The sequence below is a fragment of the Pelodiscus sinensis genome, chromosome 1 (genome assembly GCF_052426305.1).
Source record: "Pelodiscus sinensis isolate ZL-2025 chromosome 1, ASM5242630v1, whole genome shotgun sequence".
NCBI classification, from domain to species: domain Eukaryota; kingdom Metazoa; phylum Chordata; order Testudines; family Trionychidae; genus Pelodiscus; species Pelodiscus sinensis.
In genome coordinates, this window is record NC_143052.1 from 95,831,646 (window position 1) to 95,845,663 (window position 14,018).

The window sequence follows — 14,018 nt, forward strand, 5'->3', positions numbered from 1 at the left end:
CTTATTTCAAGTTAAATCCTGCAGTGTAGCCACACCCTTTGGGTACGTCTACACTGCACGGCTATATTCCGGAATTGCTTATTTTGAAAGTTAGTCTGAAATAGCTTATTTCGAAACACCACGTCTACATTGCAAGAAAGCCTCTAAATTAGTCCGAGGCAGGCTTCCCTAATGTAGATGTGCTATCTCAATTTAGAGCCCCAGGTGGCACTGGGGAGGAATAACTTAGAATGGCCCTGGTGAGGGGTAATTCAAAAGAGCAGCACTGGAACATCTACACATGCCTTATTTCGAAATAGCTATTTCAGAATAGGCGTTATTCCTCATGGAATGAGGTCTACAGATTTCAGAATAAGCTGCCCGTTATTTCAAAACTATTTTGAAATAATAGAATGGCGGTGTAGACACTCGCATTGTTATTTTGAAATAACACTAGTTACCTCGAAATAACAGTGCAGTGTAGACGAACCCTGAGTTACTATCTGTGTATATTTTCTCAACTCCCCAGATGATGTTACTGCTCAAGATTAGGGTCTGCCTCAAGCCCCCTCCCTTTTGGTCACCCCTGCTGTATATCAGACATTCTCAGGGGTGGTGGCAGGGTCTGTAATCATCTTCCTCTTCACTGATCTGTCCCTGTACCCAGAAATCTTCAAGGTACAGCACTCTCCCCTTCTTAGGCGCCACCCCGTCCTGTTGCAGGCTGTCTCTTTTAAGCTTTCTTGCCCCAGGCAGAGCAAGGCTACAAAGTGTGGCTAGTTAGTGTTGCCTGAGGCCAAGTTTACACTGCCACTTAAAAGAGCTGTAACTTTCTGGCTCATAGGTGTGAAAAAACGCCCCCCCCCCCCTCGAGCTCAGTAAGTCATAGCCCTGGAAAGCTCCCGTGTAAACCAGGCTACAGTGCTGCGAACTGTGCTCTCAGAGCTGTTAGCTGCCCCCCTCAAAGAGGGGGTTTACACAGAGCACTGGGAGCGCTTGAGCAGAGGCCACACTTTCAGTTTAAAGCCTGAGCCTGAAACAACATGTTAGCTTCCTCTTTGCTAGAGTGTGCGCGCCCTTCCCACCCTGTGAAATGTAAAAGGTTTGATGTGCCAGCTCCCTGAGATAGTGCTTTGCTACTCGCCCTGTCACCTCCCCCATGCTAGCACATGTTTGGTTAAAGCAGGGCTGCATGTACTCCAGGGAGTATGCGGGGGGCTTCCAGAGCCGACATCAACTCATCTAGACATTCACTCCCAGCCCCGGGTTCTGCACCCCCTGTTCTATCTTCCTCCCGGTGGTGAGTGGGAGGGAGGCATAGGCTAGCTTGGTTCTCTCTCTAGCGCTGCTGCCCATGGTTACTGTGCAGCAGCATTCGCAGGAGCCGTTCTCAGGAGCACCGGGCCCTGCAGTGAAGTGACTCACTCCCTGCAAGGAGAGAGGTTGAGGCAGAGGGTTGCCTCCCTAGCTTTGAAGTGCTGAGTCACAGGAATGGTGCTAACGACGGCCCCTGACTCAGGTTAGGCTCCTGCCATCTCTTGCTAAACAGCGGGTGCTGAATTCCAGATGTGGTGGGGTCCCGAGCCTCCCTCATCTAGTGCTGTACTTGGTCAAATAACTGGGTGGGTGAGGAGGAGGAGGAAAGGGCCTCTGCCAAGCATAAGTCTGGTTCCCCTTCAGCCACGCAGGATTCTCTCATCTCCACGTGAAAAGGAGAATTGTGGCACCATGCCTGTCAGCGCCTCATTGAAAGTGCATGATGCCCTCAGCTTACCCCGTCGGCACAGCATCCACTATGCCTAACAACAGCATTGTCTAGTGGCATGGAACCCAAGGGACCTGGGTTCTGTGCCTAGCGCTGCTGCTGTCTTGGCAGATCTCAGGCAAATCACTTTTCCTCTCTCTGCCTCTATTTCCCCATTTGTCTGCCTTATCTATTGGGTTTTCAATCTCTTCAAGGCGGAGTCTTTTAATAGGTGTCTGTAGAACCCCTGGCATTAAGGGAAGGAGGTGTCACTCCTAACACAAAGACAAGGCACAACTATTTCAGCTATTTCTAGCTATTCACTCTGAGGTGAATTAAAATGCTTCAGTGAGCATTACAGATGTGGGCAAGGCAGCTAATATACTCCACACAGACAGGGAGAAAAAGTTTCATGCTTTACAAGTTCATTTGAAAAGCAGTTACTGGCTTGGCAATTTCACCCCTGAGCAGATGTCTCACACGTGCATGCAGGACATTGTTGCTTTCTCGTAAGCATAGGCAGGATAGGATAAACTCCTAGCAGGATGCCACAGATTCTGAACAACGTCTCCTGCTCCTTTCACTGAATTCCAAAGACAGGAGGGACTGGGTTATGGTTGCAATCTCTTTGAGCTGTTCAGAGTTTGATGCTTTTGGTCAAAGTGGAGCTGGCATCTCCTTGTCAGCTAGCAGCACGTGTGGCTTTGGAAGGCTTTGACTTTCTACCATGATCTCCCCTCCCCTTGTGGTTTGGTGGTTCTTGTGGCCCAACGCTGGAAATGAAAATGTGTGTGTCTTCTATCCGTACACCATGCCTTTCAGCTCCTCATACAGCTCACTGAGGTTTTGAAGGTCCTTCTCAAGCTGGCTGGCTTTTTCTCTTATATCTACTGCCGCCTCTACCTGAGCCCCCTTAGCTAAATGGATGGAGTCTTTCATGAGGCTGTAGGCATCAAGCAGGACAAAAACCCCCGCTGCTGTGGCACCGAGCACCCTGGCGCTTTTGGACATGGCAAACGTGGTTCCCGCTAGGGCTTTTTGCACTTGCTTGGTCCCCTTTGCTGCATTCCGGGCTGTGCTCCCAGCTGCAGTGAGCCGTTTTGCTAAGGCCTTCAAGCCAGGGTTAGCTTTTACCAGTTGGAACGCTCTTACGTTGGTTCTTATCCCCGTCACGCTTTTGCATATGACCCCGGGAATTTTACTTGCAGGGGAAAGGACGTGTTTCAGGTGGTCGCCTGTGGCCTCGCTTGCTGGGGAGAATTTGGATCTGAAATCAACTTCATCAGAGCAGGTCAATGTTTCCAGGTTGCTTTGGCATTTCGCCAGAAGGTCGTTGGCTTTGCTCCTTTCCTTTGAATTGCTGACGTTCTCATACAGATTTGCAGAAATGCTGGTTGCTGCTGCCGCTGCCCCTAAGCCTATCCCAGTTGCTGTGAGAGCCAAGCTTCCCCCTGCTGTCAGCGGTGCTAAGGTCAGCCCAAGGATGGTCAAGATGCCAGAAGCCACGCTGGTGGAATTTGCTGCCACGCTGGCAATGGTGCACCTCTTATGGGTCTTGTCAATGTTGTCTGCCATTTCCTTAAGGCATTGGATACACTTCTCTATCTCCTCTCTCTGCTTCGGGAACTGCTTCAGAAAGACGATGATATCTTCACTGGTGCTCTCTTCCCAAGGGACGATTCCTTCAGACCTGTTAGAAGCCCCAGGTGTATTTTGGTCACTGCAAAAACCTTAAAGCTGTGCTGTGAAAAGTGACTGTTAAAAATGGCCCCTTAACCCCCTCTTCCTTAGCAGATGTGTCACCTTGTGCATATTAGAAACATTACTGTGCCAGTCAGTGAAACTATTTTCAGACTTACGCAGAGAATGCTTGTTCTAATGGCTGAGGTACTACACTGGGAGTTGGGAGACACCTGGTTCTAATTTTGGCTCTGCTACTCACCAAACAGCTGGATGACCTTGGGCAAGTTACTTTACCTCTGTGTTCCTGGTTTCCCCACCACCCTTTGCCTCGACTGTAATCTCTTTGGGGCAGGGACTGTCTCTTAGCCTGCATGACACAGTGCCCAGCACAATGGAACCTCACTTTTGGTTGGAATCTCTAGGTGCTATTGGAATTCAAATAATGATACAGCCAGCCTTGAAAGCTCAGCTTGGCACCTGAGAGTCAAGTGTCCTTGGTGTAGCCTAGAAATTAGTTGCAACATCACCCCCCTGCACACTGTAGTTAAGCCAACCTAAGTCCCCTGTAGGTTGCGCTAGGCCAGTGTCTCCAACCTTTTTAATCATGAGATCACTTTTTGAATTTAAATCCAATCCAGGATCTACCTCAAACCCAAAATCCCTTCCACCAACTCCTTCCTGCCCCTTCTACGAGGTCCTGCCCCTGCTCACTCTGTTCTCCCTCCCTTCCCCATCCTCATTCACTTTTATCATGCTGGGGGCAGAGGGCTGGGTGCAAGGGAGAGGGATGTGGACGCTGATCTTGGGCTAAAGGATTTGGAGAGTGAGGGGGCTCTGAGTTGAGCCTGGGGCAGGGAGTTAAGGTGCAGGAGGGGGTGCAGGCTCTGGGAGGGAGTTTGGATGCAGGGGAACTCGGCGAGAGCAGGAGTTTGGAGTGCAGGAGAAGTTCAGAATTAGAGCTGGGGTTCAGAATGCGGGCTCCAGCTGGGCATCACTTACCACAGGTGGCTTCTGCACCCCCCCCAACCGGCTCCCTCCCCCTCCAACCCCGGCTTCCCTGTGCTTACTGGGTTGGAGATGCAGGGGTTTAAAAATGGTGCCCAAGATGGCAGCTGTCTTAAAGGGGCAGCTTCCTTTAAAATATATATATACAGGCAGTCCCCGACTTACGCGGATCCGACTTACGTCGAACTACCGTTACTCCTCGTGAAATGAGGAGTAACGGTAGTTCGAACTAGGAAGCCTAGTTCGAACTACCTAGTTCGTGCCCCGTGTAGCCGCACTGCACGGGGTTCAAACCAGCGGGGTTTTAAAAATGGCGGCGCCCCGCTTATGCAAATGAAGCCCGGGAAATTCAAATCCCGGGCTTCATTTGCAAGTGTGGTATGCCTACATTACCCCGCTAGTTCGAACTAGGAGGGTAGTGTAGACATACCCTGAGACAGCTTTCTTTGAGTTGTGATAGATTCTCTATGACCTGAGTCTCAAATAAAACTTGGGTATCTTTCAAAACAGGTATGCTCTGTCTCAGGGCCAGACTAAGGGGTAGGTGAGCCAGGCAGCTGCCCGGGGCACCAATTGATGGGGCTGGGGCGCCTGATGGCAGCTGTAAGGGGCGTTCGGCACCCCTTATAACTGCCATCAGGCACCACGTGCCCAGCTCCCAGCGGGCTGCAGTGGCTGCCCAGGGCGGGGGCCGCGTTAACCCCTGCAGTGCCCTTCCCCCCACAGCTGCGGGGCCCTGCACAGCCAGGCATAGCCCACCCGGGCTGTGCGCCAGTGGCAGTGGCTGGACAGCGCATGAACCATGCACCCACCCGAGTGCCCCAGGGGCAGGCTCATGCATGCGCCGTGTGCCTGGAGGCGTGCCCGCGTGCCCTGGGGGCAGGCTCGCGCATGCACCTGGAGGTGGGCCCATGCACCCTGGGGGTGGGCCCGCGTATGCGCTGTGCGCCCAGGGTGACATCACCCTCCTGGGGCACCAAAATGGCTCGGGGTGGCCCTGCTCTGTCTTAACTAGGAACCAGAGGCTAAATACAGCAATTACTGGGTGAAATGCCATGACCTATGTTATTGCAGAAGATTGGGCGAGATTGGGGTGGGCATTAATTTTTGGTGGGGGGGGGGCTACTCCAAGATTTTGGAAAGTGTCCAAAGGCTGCATTTCAATGAAGGGAGTGTGGGGTCTGGGACGGAGGTTGAGTGCAAAAGGGAGTGGGGTAGTGGATTGGGGTGCAAGAGAGAGTGTGGGGTCTGAGAGGGAATTTAATGAAGTAGAGGGTTGTGACCTTGGGCAGGGGTTTAGGGTGCTTGGTCCGGGAGGGAGAAGGGGTGCAGGAGTGAATTTTGACCTGGGGGAGAAGTGTAGCACGGGGTGCAGGCTCTGGCTGGGAGTCACTTACCTTAGGTGGCTCCCAGCCAGCAGTCCAACAGAGTCCCTGAGGCAGGCCCCAGCCACATAGGTTCCCTCCATGTGCTGCTCAGGGGCGCACATCCCTGGGAGGCAAGAGACTTCATGTGTGCTCCGCCATCCTCAGGCCAATCGGGTCCTGGGGGCAGGGGAGTGCACAAAGTCTCTCACCCCTCCAGAGTCATACAGCGTGCAGGTGGAACCGCCAGCAGTTCCCTCTATGCGCCAAGTGCTCCTGGCGGAGGGTAAGAGACTTCCTGCATTCTGCTGCCCCCAGCTGTGATGATTGGCCTGGAGGCAGGGGAACACACAAAACCTCCTCCCCGACCCCTGCCTCCAGGGGCATGTGGCAGCCAGAGGGAGCCACCAACCGCTTCGAACAGCTCACAGCTTCATCTATGAGCCACGTGCCCCTAACAGTGGCGGTGGGTGTGGGCAGGGTGGAGGGAGAGACTTCTTACGCTGCCCCACCCCCAAGCCAATTGAGGCCTGGGCCTGGGGCGGGGGTAAGAGAGTTTGTGTGCTTCCTTCCCCCCCCCCAAGTGGGCCACAGACGGATCCAACAGTTTGGTGGGCTGGATCTGAGCTGTGGGCTGTATCGTACCCCCCTCACCCCCACCGGTTACATGATCATGATCAAATTGTTTACCTGGGCTTAATCAATCTCAAGTAAAACCAGATCAGAAAAAGACAGAGGGAAAAATCAAACAGATAATGGCAAAAGTAGGAATCTGCTGAACAAACAAGGGAGACTGAGGTATTTTAATAGTTTTAGGCAGGGCTTGCTGCCACTTTGTTCCTAAGAAGATATCTTTGATTGTATGTATGGGATAGGTCAAAGGATGCAATCCTATGGGGTGAGGGGTCCTGGGAGGTCTGATTCAAGTAGGAGATGGGTGGATTGTATTCGGAAGGGGTGGGGATCCAGGGTTAACCTGCTTTTTTGGTTCTTTTTGTACAAAGCTGATGTTGGCTTTTTGAATGAGTTATATGAAGTGTTTGAATCTGATGGGAACACCATGGGTGGCCCAGGTTTATGACATTGGCCAAATCACTTGAACACCAAATCACTGCAAACACATTGCAGTTGGGCTGTTTTGAAATTTTCCAACGAGAGGGACATTTCATCTGACCCTGCAGGGTTTTTGGGGTGAACCCTCATCATTATGGTTTTTTGTTTGCTTCCTATTTTCGTTTGGTTGGACGGAAGGGCCTGGCATGTGGCAAGGAGAGGGGAGAAGCCACACTCTCTTTCGCCTTTGGCCAAAGTTTCTCTCACTTACCTCTCAAGATTCACCACTTCCTGCAACAGTTCCATGTAGTTCCACTCTTCAGAAAGCAAGCTTTGCAGCTCCTCGCTGTATATTTTCTCCCGCAAAAGCTCTGAGACCTCCAGGCTGCCGTCATATTCCCAATCATAGTCATCAAAGTTTTCTAAGATTAAAACCAACATCAGACCGGAGTGCCTTCAGACCTACTATTAAAAGGATGCATGCATTTCCAGTTCTAAATCATGACTACAGAAGGAAAGAGAAATAGCACAGTGGCAGGAGCAGGGATACCTTTGTAATTACCAAATGTTCCTGAGGCCATCTTATCGGGTGAAAATACCAGGTGCAATCTCTGTGACTTCCTTTACATTGCAGTCCTTCAGCACCTCTCATGCAGAAAAGGGGGAATTCCACCCTGGTAAAGGGAAAGGTAGAAAGAAAACATGGTTCTAAGTGAATCAACAGAAGAAACAAGTATCATATATGGGTTAAGTTTAATGGGAAGGTAGGGTCCCATTTTAGTTTGCTAGTGGAATATGCCCAGCCATTACAAAATTACCATCATATCTGGCACACATTCTCCCTTTTGTGGGCAGAGGAAATCTAGCACCTTGATGCTGCTAGCAGCTTGAAACCTGTCATGCTGTGATTGGTAATTTGCAATCAATTGGTTATGCAGGGGATTGATGTTACTGCTCTTAAAAACCTCTGTGTTAAATATCCCTGTATATTTAAAGTTATTCTTCCTGGCTTGAAGAGAGGCTAATCTATGAAGCCTGCACTTGGATTTAGCCAGAGGTCTGGAAATGCACAGTTACATTGTGCTAAATGGGGTAATAACTGAATGTGTATTAGCACTTATTGTAAACTTTGCAGATGGGTAAAGAAGCCTAGAAGAAGCTAACAATGAAATCTGAAGATCTAGCTTGGAGATGCTTTACAGTCAAAAAGCTGCTAAGGATGGCAAGACCCCCATTGTAAAGGTGAATACAGAAATCAGAGACTGTAGCGCTAAAGCAGACAGTGTCCAGTCAGACTGTGCTGCAAGGGGTGATAAATTACACAAAATGGCCACCAACACGGCAATGCTTGACAAGAGACAAAAATATGGATGATCAAAAATTGAAAACACAGTGGGAAATAAAATAAGGAGTTTGATGTGGGATGCCCTACACAGCAGTTTCTTTAGGAAAAATTAATCACCCTTTATGGTACATCTAGAAATAGTTAGGTTAATTTGAATTAGAAATACAGGGTAAATAAATTATTACAGTCATTTTAACAAATGGCTAATGAGTTGGTATGAAGGCCAACAGAGTACTTTCAACCAACCTTGTATCATAGAATCTTAGAACTGGAAGGGACCTCAAGAGGTCATCAAGTCCAGTCCCCTGCCCTCACGGCAGGACCAAGCACCATCTAGATTATCCCTGATAGACATTTATCTAACCCACTCTTAAATATCTCCAATGATGGGAGATTCCACAACGTTCCTGGGCAATTTATTCCAGTGTTTAACCACCCTGACAGGCAGGAAGTTTTTTTTAATGCCCAACTTAAACCTCCCTTTCTGAAATTTAAGCCCACTGCTTCTTGTCCTGTCATCATATATCAAGGAAAACAATTTTCTCCCTCCTCCTCGTTGTGTGTGTGTGTGTGTGTGTGTGTGTGAACTGAAATGTGAATACTGACCACATAATGGTCAGTGGATATTGGCCCATTCGCCTTGGTAAGTTAACCTCCATTACCCTTCCCTTCCCTACCACAAGTGGCCTTCATCTGAATCCTGCCATATCCCTGGCACATGGGAGTCAGTATAGTCAGAATACTGATTTGGTAACTAAACAGGATGAGCTTTCCACAGGAATGAAACTGCTCTCTTTTTGTTGTGTTCTTTTGTTTCAGGTCATAATAGAAAGGTCCTGGTGCGGGTGTGTGTGGTGTGGTGGTGGTGGGGGGGGGGGGGGAGTATGACGGTGGCTGCTGTGCAGCACAATTTAACCTGCATGGGGGTAAAGCCCTTTGTCCCAGTCATCGGACTAATTGCACCTCTGAGCCTATCTGCTTTCTTCAAGGACACTTTGCTCTGGTCTTGGGCCTCATGCCATGGGTCTTTCTTGGGAGGGACTCGTGATTCTCCCGCTCACAGTCCAGGCCCTGGCTGCAGTGCCCTGTGATCAGCCATAATTACCTCAGCAGGCTAACTTATTTTCAGGGCCTGCAGTTAGTCCCCTGCGTGACCAATGACAATGGCATCCCCTATCCAGTAACAGGAAAGCCTTCCTAAAGCAGAGAATTATTTATTGAGAACCAAAGCTTTTTAGACTAACCAAATATTAAAACAATAAACAGACTATATGCATGTCTAATGTACAAGGTATCTAACACCTTCCACAAGAGGTCCTTGGCAGGTAAGTAGGAGCTTCCTATAAACATCCTGAAAGCTCTAGGGGCTGCCCTGCATAATCTGTTGCCTTAGCTCAGGAACCATTTCTCTTCTTGCTTCAGAGAAAGTCACCTTTAAAGACTGCTTAGTGAACACTCCATTTATAGACCATTTGACTACATGTCTCCTAGCCTGGCAGAGTAAGACTTGCAAAGAGACAGGATAGAAGCTTTGTTCTTGTGGGACCATTAAGTTTCTTTCCTGGTTGTTTTTTCCAACAGTCTTCATTGAATTTGAGCATCATACAGTTACAATAAACTTTCCACTACCCCAGTGTAAGTTACACAGTCTATCTCAATAACCAATAATCTCAGAAATACAGGGTACATAAAATTATTACATACCAGTCGTCTTATTACATAGCAGCTAGTTGTCTTTGAAAGTCTGGACCACAGAAGTTAATGACAAAGCTCCCTTGGATTTTAATGCCCTTCAAACTGACCACACAAACAAACAGATAAATAAAGCACACAAGTGAATGACTCAACATGTCCCACCGATGATTAACTCTCCTCCCCTCACTGCTCTTCCATCTATAGCCCCTTCCCCTTTTAGGAAGCAGCCTGGCCCCTCCTTCCTGCTGCTGGAATCTGTGGGTGCTCAGAGAAGAGATAGTAAACATAGTATTTCAGAGGAAGGGAAGAAGTAAGTGTAAGAGCACAGGAGATCTGCTTATGGTGAAATTCCTAACAGTCGGCTTTATGTTTCAATCATAAATAGTTTGCAGTATACAGAGAATTTCAAGTTTGCCTACAGGCCAGCAGGAAGCAAAACAATATTCTCTCCCTCGATATAAAGTCTGCAAGATCGAAAACCCTGAGAAAATGCTATGACACTTACCTCTCTGCCTGCCCCTCGCTAGTGTGCCTGAGAAATCATAGGGCGTTCTGAGTAGACGAAAGCACAGATTTCTGTATGGAAATAAAGAGGAGTTTCTCAGAAGTGTATTTAAAGCCATGTCATATAAAAGCTAAATATACTTGCAAAGGCCCTTAATGTGTGTTTACCAAGTGTGGTGTAACCCAGTGTAATCTGTTATGAAGGGACGTGGGAGGAGTGAAACAAAAAGTATGTTTTTTTCATTGAGTCAGCTCCTTTGCTGGCTACACCCTCCTGTTGTAGCGATAAGGAGGTAAAAGGTTGGACCAACTTGTTGGCGATAAGTGAGGTAAAAGGTTGGACCAACTTGTTGGCGATAGAGATGAATTTTGAGTTACACAGAAGTCTTCTCCAGCTCTGGGAAAGGTACTCAGACCATCACAGCTAAATACAAGGTAGAACAGATAGTTTAGTGGTCTAGCATCATGATCTTAATAAAGACACTGGAATGGATTTATGGCTTATTACAACAATCGGTAGCTCATTAACTTTGTTTTGTGTTATGACTGCAGAGGTATTAACAGGCCACTTCACCTAGAATAATCCCTTAGAATATATACTAACTATATATGGTAACCTATTAGTTTGATCTTGTGTTTAGCTGTGCCATTCTCAATCTACACTACAAAATTATGTTGACCTAATTTCAGAGGTGTAGCTGTGGTACTCTGTTTCAGCAAAAATAACAAGGAGTCTGGTGGCACCTTAAAAATTAACAATTTTATTAAAGCATAGGTTTTCATGAGTTGCAACTTCATCAGATGCATGAAGTAAAAGAAAAAGAACCTGATATTGATTTGGGAGTGTTATGTAAGAGCTAATTCACCTCTAAACTCTTTGGTGAGAGAGCTGTGTCTGTAGTAATTCACTCTGATTAAATTAGCTGTGATGTAACACTCCCATCTCTGTATCCCAACTATCTGTTTCTTTTTCTTTCACCTGGAAATATTTGTGCCTTTGAAGAAGAAAACCTCAAACAAAATTTTTCAGCCAGCTATGCTAACAACTCTGTCCTGAGCATGGCCTTTACTGTATGCATTCTGAAAAGACTCAAAAGGCTGAGCATTTTGTATTTAGGGTTTTAACTGAGAGACAAGAGTGAGCTGCCAGGAATTTTGGTGACCTCAGGAGAGTGAATTTTTGATGTCACCAGACCCAGTCTTTATTCCCATTCATTTTATGGACTACAGATGAGTCTCTCTCTCTCTCTCTTTCTTTCTCTCTCTTTCTTCACAGTGGTTGTATCATCACAAGAACAATTTGGATTAGGTTCGAACTGTTTGGAATTAGTTTCTAATACCCCCTTCATAAACATAATGGTATGACTCACAGGTCCATAATTCTTGGAGGATCTCATAGGTTCTTTTTTGTGGACAGGCCCCTTGTGAGTAACTAAGGAACAGCTGTCATTGAAAGAACTAAATCAGTGTCTTTGTCATATCTTAGAAGGATCTTGCAGAGGACTAAAAGAACGTGGTTTTCTTCCTGGCTCTCTTAATACCTTGTGCAGGGCCTTGAGGAAGTCACATAACCTCTGTGTGTTTGTCGGTTTCCAGCTATAAATTGGAGATGATAATAGATCTCTTGCTCTCATGAAGATCTTATAAACTGTCCTTCTCAGAACATGACAGCTAACATGTTTGCAACATACTGAACTGGAGAAGCAGTCTTCTATAATTACAGTCCTGCAAGCATGGGGCTAATTCTACAGATGTTGGTCATGTTTAGTTAGCAATGGACTGTAAAATCTATTCTTCTTTCCCTCTGCCACAGGGAGAAATAGAACTCTTTAAAATCTCTGGCTTCTGTCATGGGGATTATCCTACCATGGCATCACTATGAATGAAGAGTCTGGGCTTAATGCATTTCTCTCCTAGGGCCAGTAGGTGGCAGCAGGTCATGCCCAATAGGTTGAAGTTTGGGCTGAGCTGCAGGTACCTGAAGGAATGTAGGTATGAGCATGCAGAAAGCACTTGTCATATAGAAGATGGTATTATCTCTCTGTGTTGCTCTCTCATACCTCCCTCCTCTCCAGCTGGCTGACATACAGGACAGAACCTGAAGGAGAGTACCAGTCAGAATAGCACTCATGAGGAGTTGGAATTGCAAGAGTTGGGAAATAGGACTCTTTAGGACTTTAAAGTAAGGATGTTAGGTATCAGATAAACGACTAATTGAATAGTTGATGCATTTTGCATCAATGATTCGATTAGTTGATAGGGCGCCTCTTCCGTTGAAGTGTAGCAACAGCCTTAAGGCCGTTGCTACACTTCAAAGGTGAAAGCACTGCATGGAGCCCAGGGTCAGCAGGGGACTCCCCACAGATCCTGGGCTCCATGTGGTGCTGCTGCTTTGAAACGCTGCAGCAGTGTTTCAAAGTGGCAGCACCACATGGAGCCCAGGGTCAGCTAGGGTATCCCCAGCCGATCCCGGGCTCCATGCAGCGCTGCTGCTTTGAAACATTGCATGCTGCCTGGGGGCACCCCAGCCTGGCTGCACAAAGTGTTTCAAAGCAGCTGCGTTGGGTGGAGCCCGGGGTCTGGCCCCAGGCTTCAAGCAGTGATGCTGTTTTGAAGTACCTCTTCTTCTTCCCCCTCCTTGCTGCCTCTATCTGATAGAGGCAGCAAGGGGGGGAAGCGACTTGCTGACTATCCTGTTGACTATCCAATAAGCATTTGCTTATCGGATAGTCGACTAGTCCTTAACATCCTTATTTTAAAGGGGAGGAGGGACGGGACATAGGACTACTTGTTAGGTTGTTAGTATTCTGCTTTGAACCTCAGAGCATATCTTTGGTTCCAGCTAGCTAATGGCCCACTGAGCCGTGTATCCTTTCTCAGAGCTTGTCTACACTTAAAACACTACCACTGCAGCGCTTCAGTGTAGACACTACCTACACTGATGGGAGGGGTTTTTTTTATTGGTGCAGGTAATCTACCTCCCAGAGAGGCAGTAGCTAAGTCAATGGGAGAATTCTTATCTTGACCTAGTGCTCTCTACACTCAAGGCCGGATTTCTAATTAGGCACAGTAGGTACATGCCTGAGGGACTGGCGTTCTAGGAGCAACTAAAAGTTAAAGGTGGGTTGAAAGTTTCATTTTTTTTTAAGGAAAACATGAAGGTCAGCAGAAGGCAGGGATGGGGGAAGGGCATTGAAGATGCTGTGCCGTGGAGTGTGAATAAGGTTAGAGCCATCCCTATGGAGGTACAGGGCCTGGGACCCACCCCAGACCCTGTCCCTGCCCCACCTTGTCCCAGTCCTGCTCCACCCTGGTACGTCCCCACTCCACCTCTTCCCCAAAGCCCTGCTCTTGCCCCACCTCTTCCTACCTCTGCTCTACTCCCGCCTGTGCCCATTGCATCTCTTCCCCAAAGCGATGCAACCTGGGGGATTACCGGGTGGGCCTTTGGCCAGCAGCTAGGATCAGATCCCCCTACACTCACCACTGTGGCAGGAAGCGGAGTGACCTGGCCCCAGCCGGCTGCACTCCCCTGATCTTGGCTCACAGATGTGTTGCTTGGGGCAGCAGAGTGAACCGCGGGTAGAGTGCTCTGCTTCCTGCCACCATGGTGGAGTGACCTAGCCTGGAGATAGCGGAGCAGAGC

At 48.1% G+C, this 14,018-nt stretch overlaps 1 protein-coding gene across 1 annotated transcript; it reads right to left on the reverse strand.

Annotated features, from left to right (window-relative positions):
* Nucleotides 1-1,094: 1,094 nt before the first annotated feature.
* LOC102461140 (apolipoprotein L6) lies at nucleotides 1,095-9,975 on the reverse strand. The gene is made up of 4 exons (XM_025178944.3): nucleotides 9,878-9,975; nucleotides 7,379-7,502; nucleotides 7,100-7,250; nucleotides 1,095-3,413 (listed from the first exon to the last, which is right to left on the reverse strand). Exons 2-4 carry the CDS (start codon nucleotides 7,407-7,409, stop codon nucleotides 2,522-2,524), a joined length of 1,074 nt encoding a protein of 357 aa, XP_025034729.3. The 5' UTR covers nucleotides 7,410-7,502; nucleotides 9,878-9,975; the 3' UTR covers nucleotides 1,095-2,521.
* Between the last annotated feature and the right edge of the window lie 4,043 nt (nucleotides 9,976-14,018).

Coding starts and splice junctions, on each gene's coding strand:
- LOC102461140 (XM_025178944.3), bottom strand. CDS start 7,409: ATGGCCTCAGGAACATTTGGTAATTACAAAG. Junction 7,251..7,378: donor AACATTTGGTAATTACAAAG/GTATCCCTGCTC, acceptor TTTTAATCTTAG/AAAACTTTGATGACTATGAT. Junction 3,414..7,099: donor GAAGTGGTGAATCTTGAGAG/GTAAGTGAGAGA, acceptor GGCTTCTAACAG/GTCTGAAGGAATCGTCCCTT.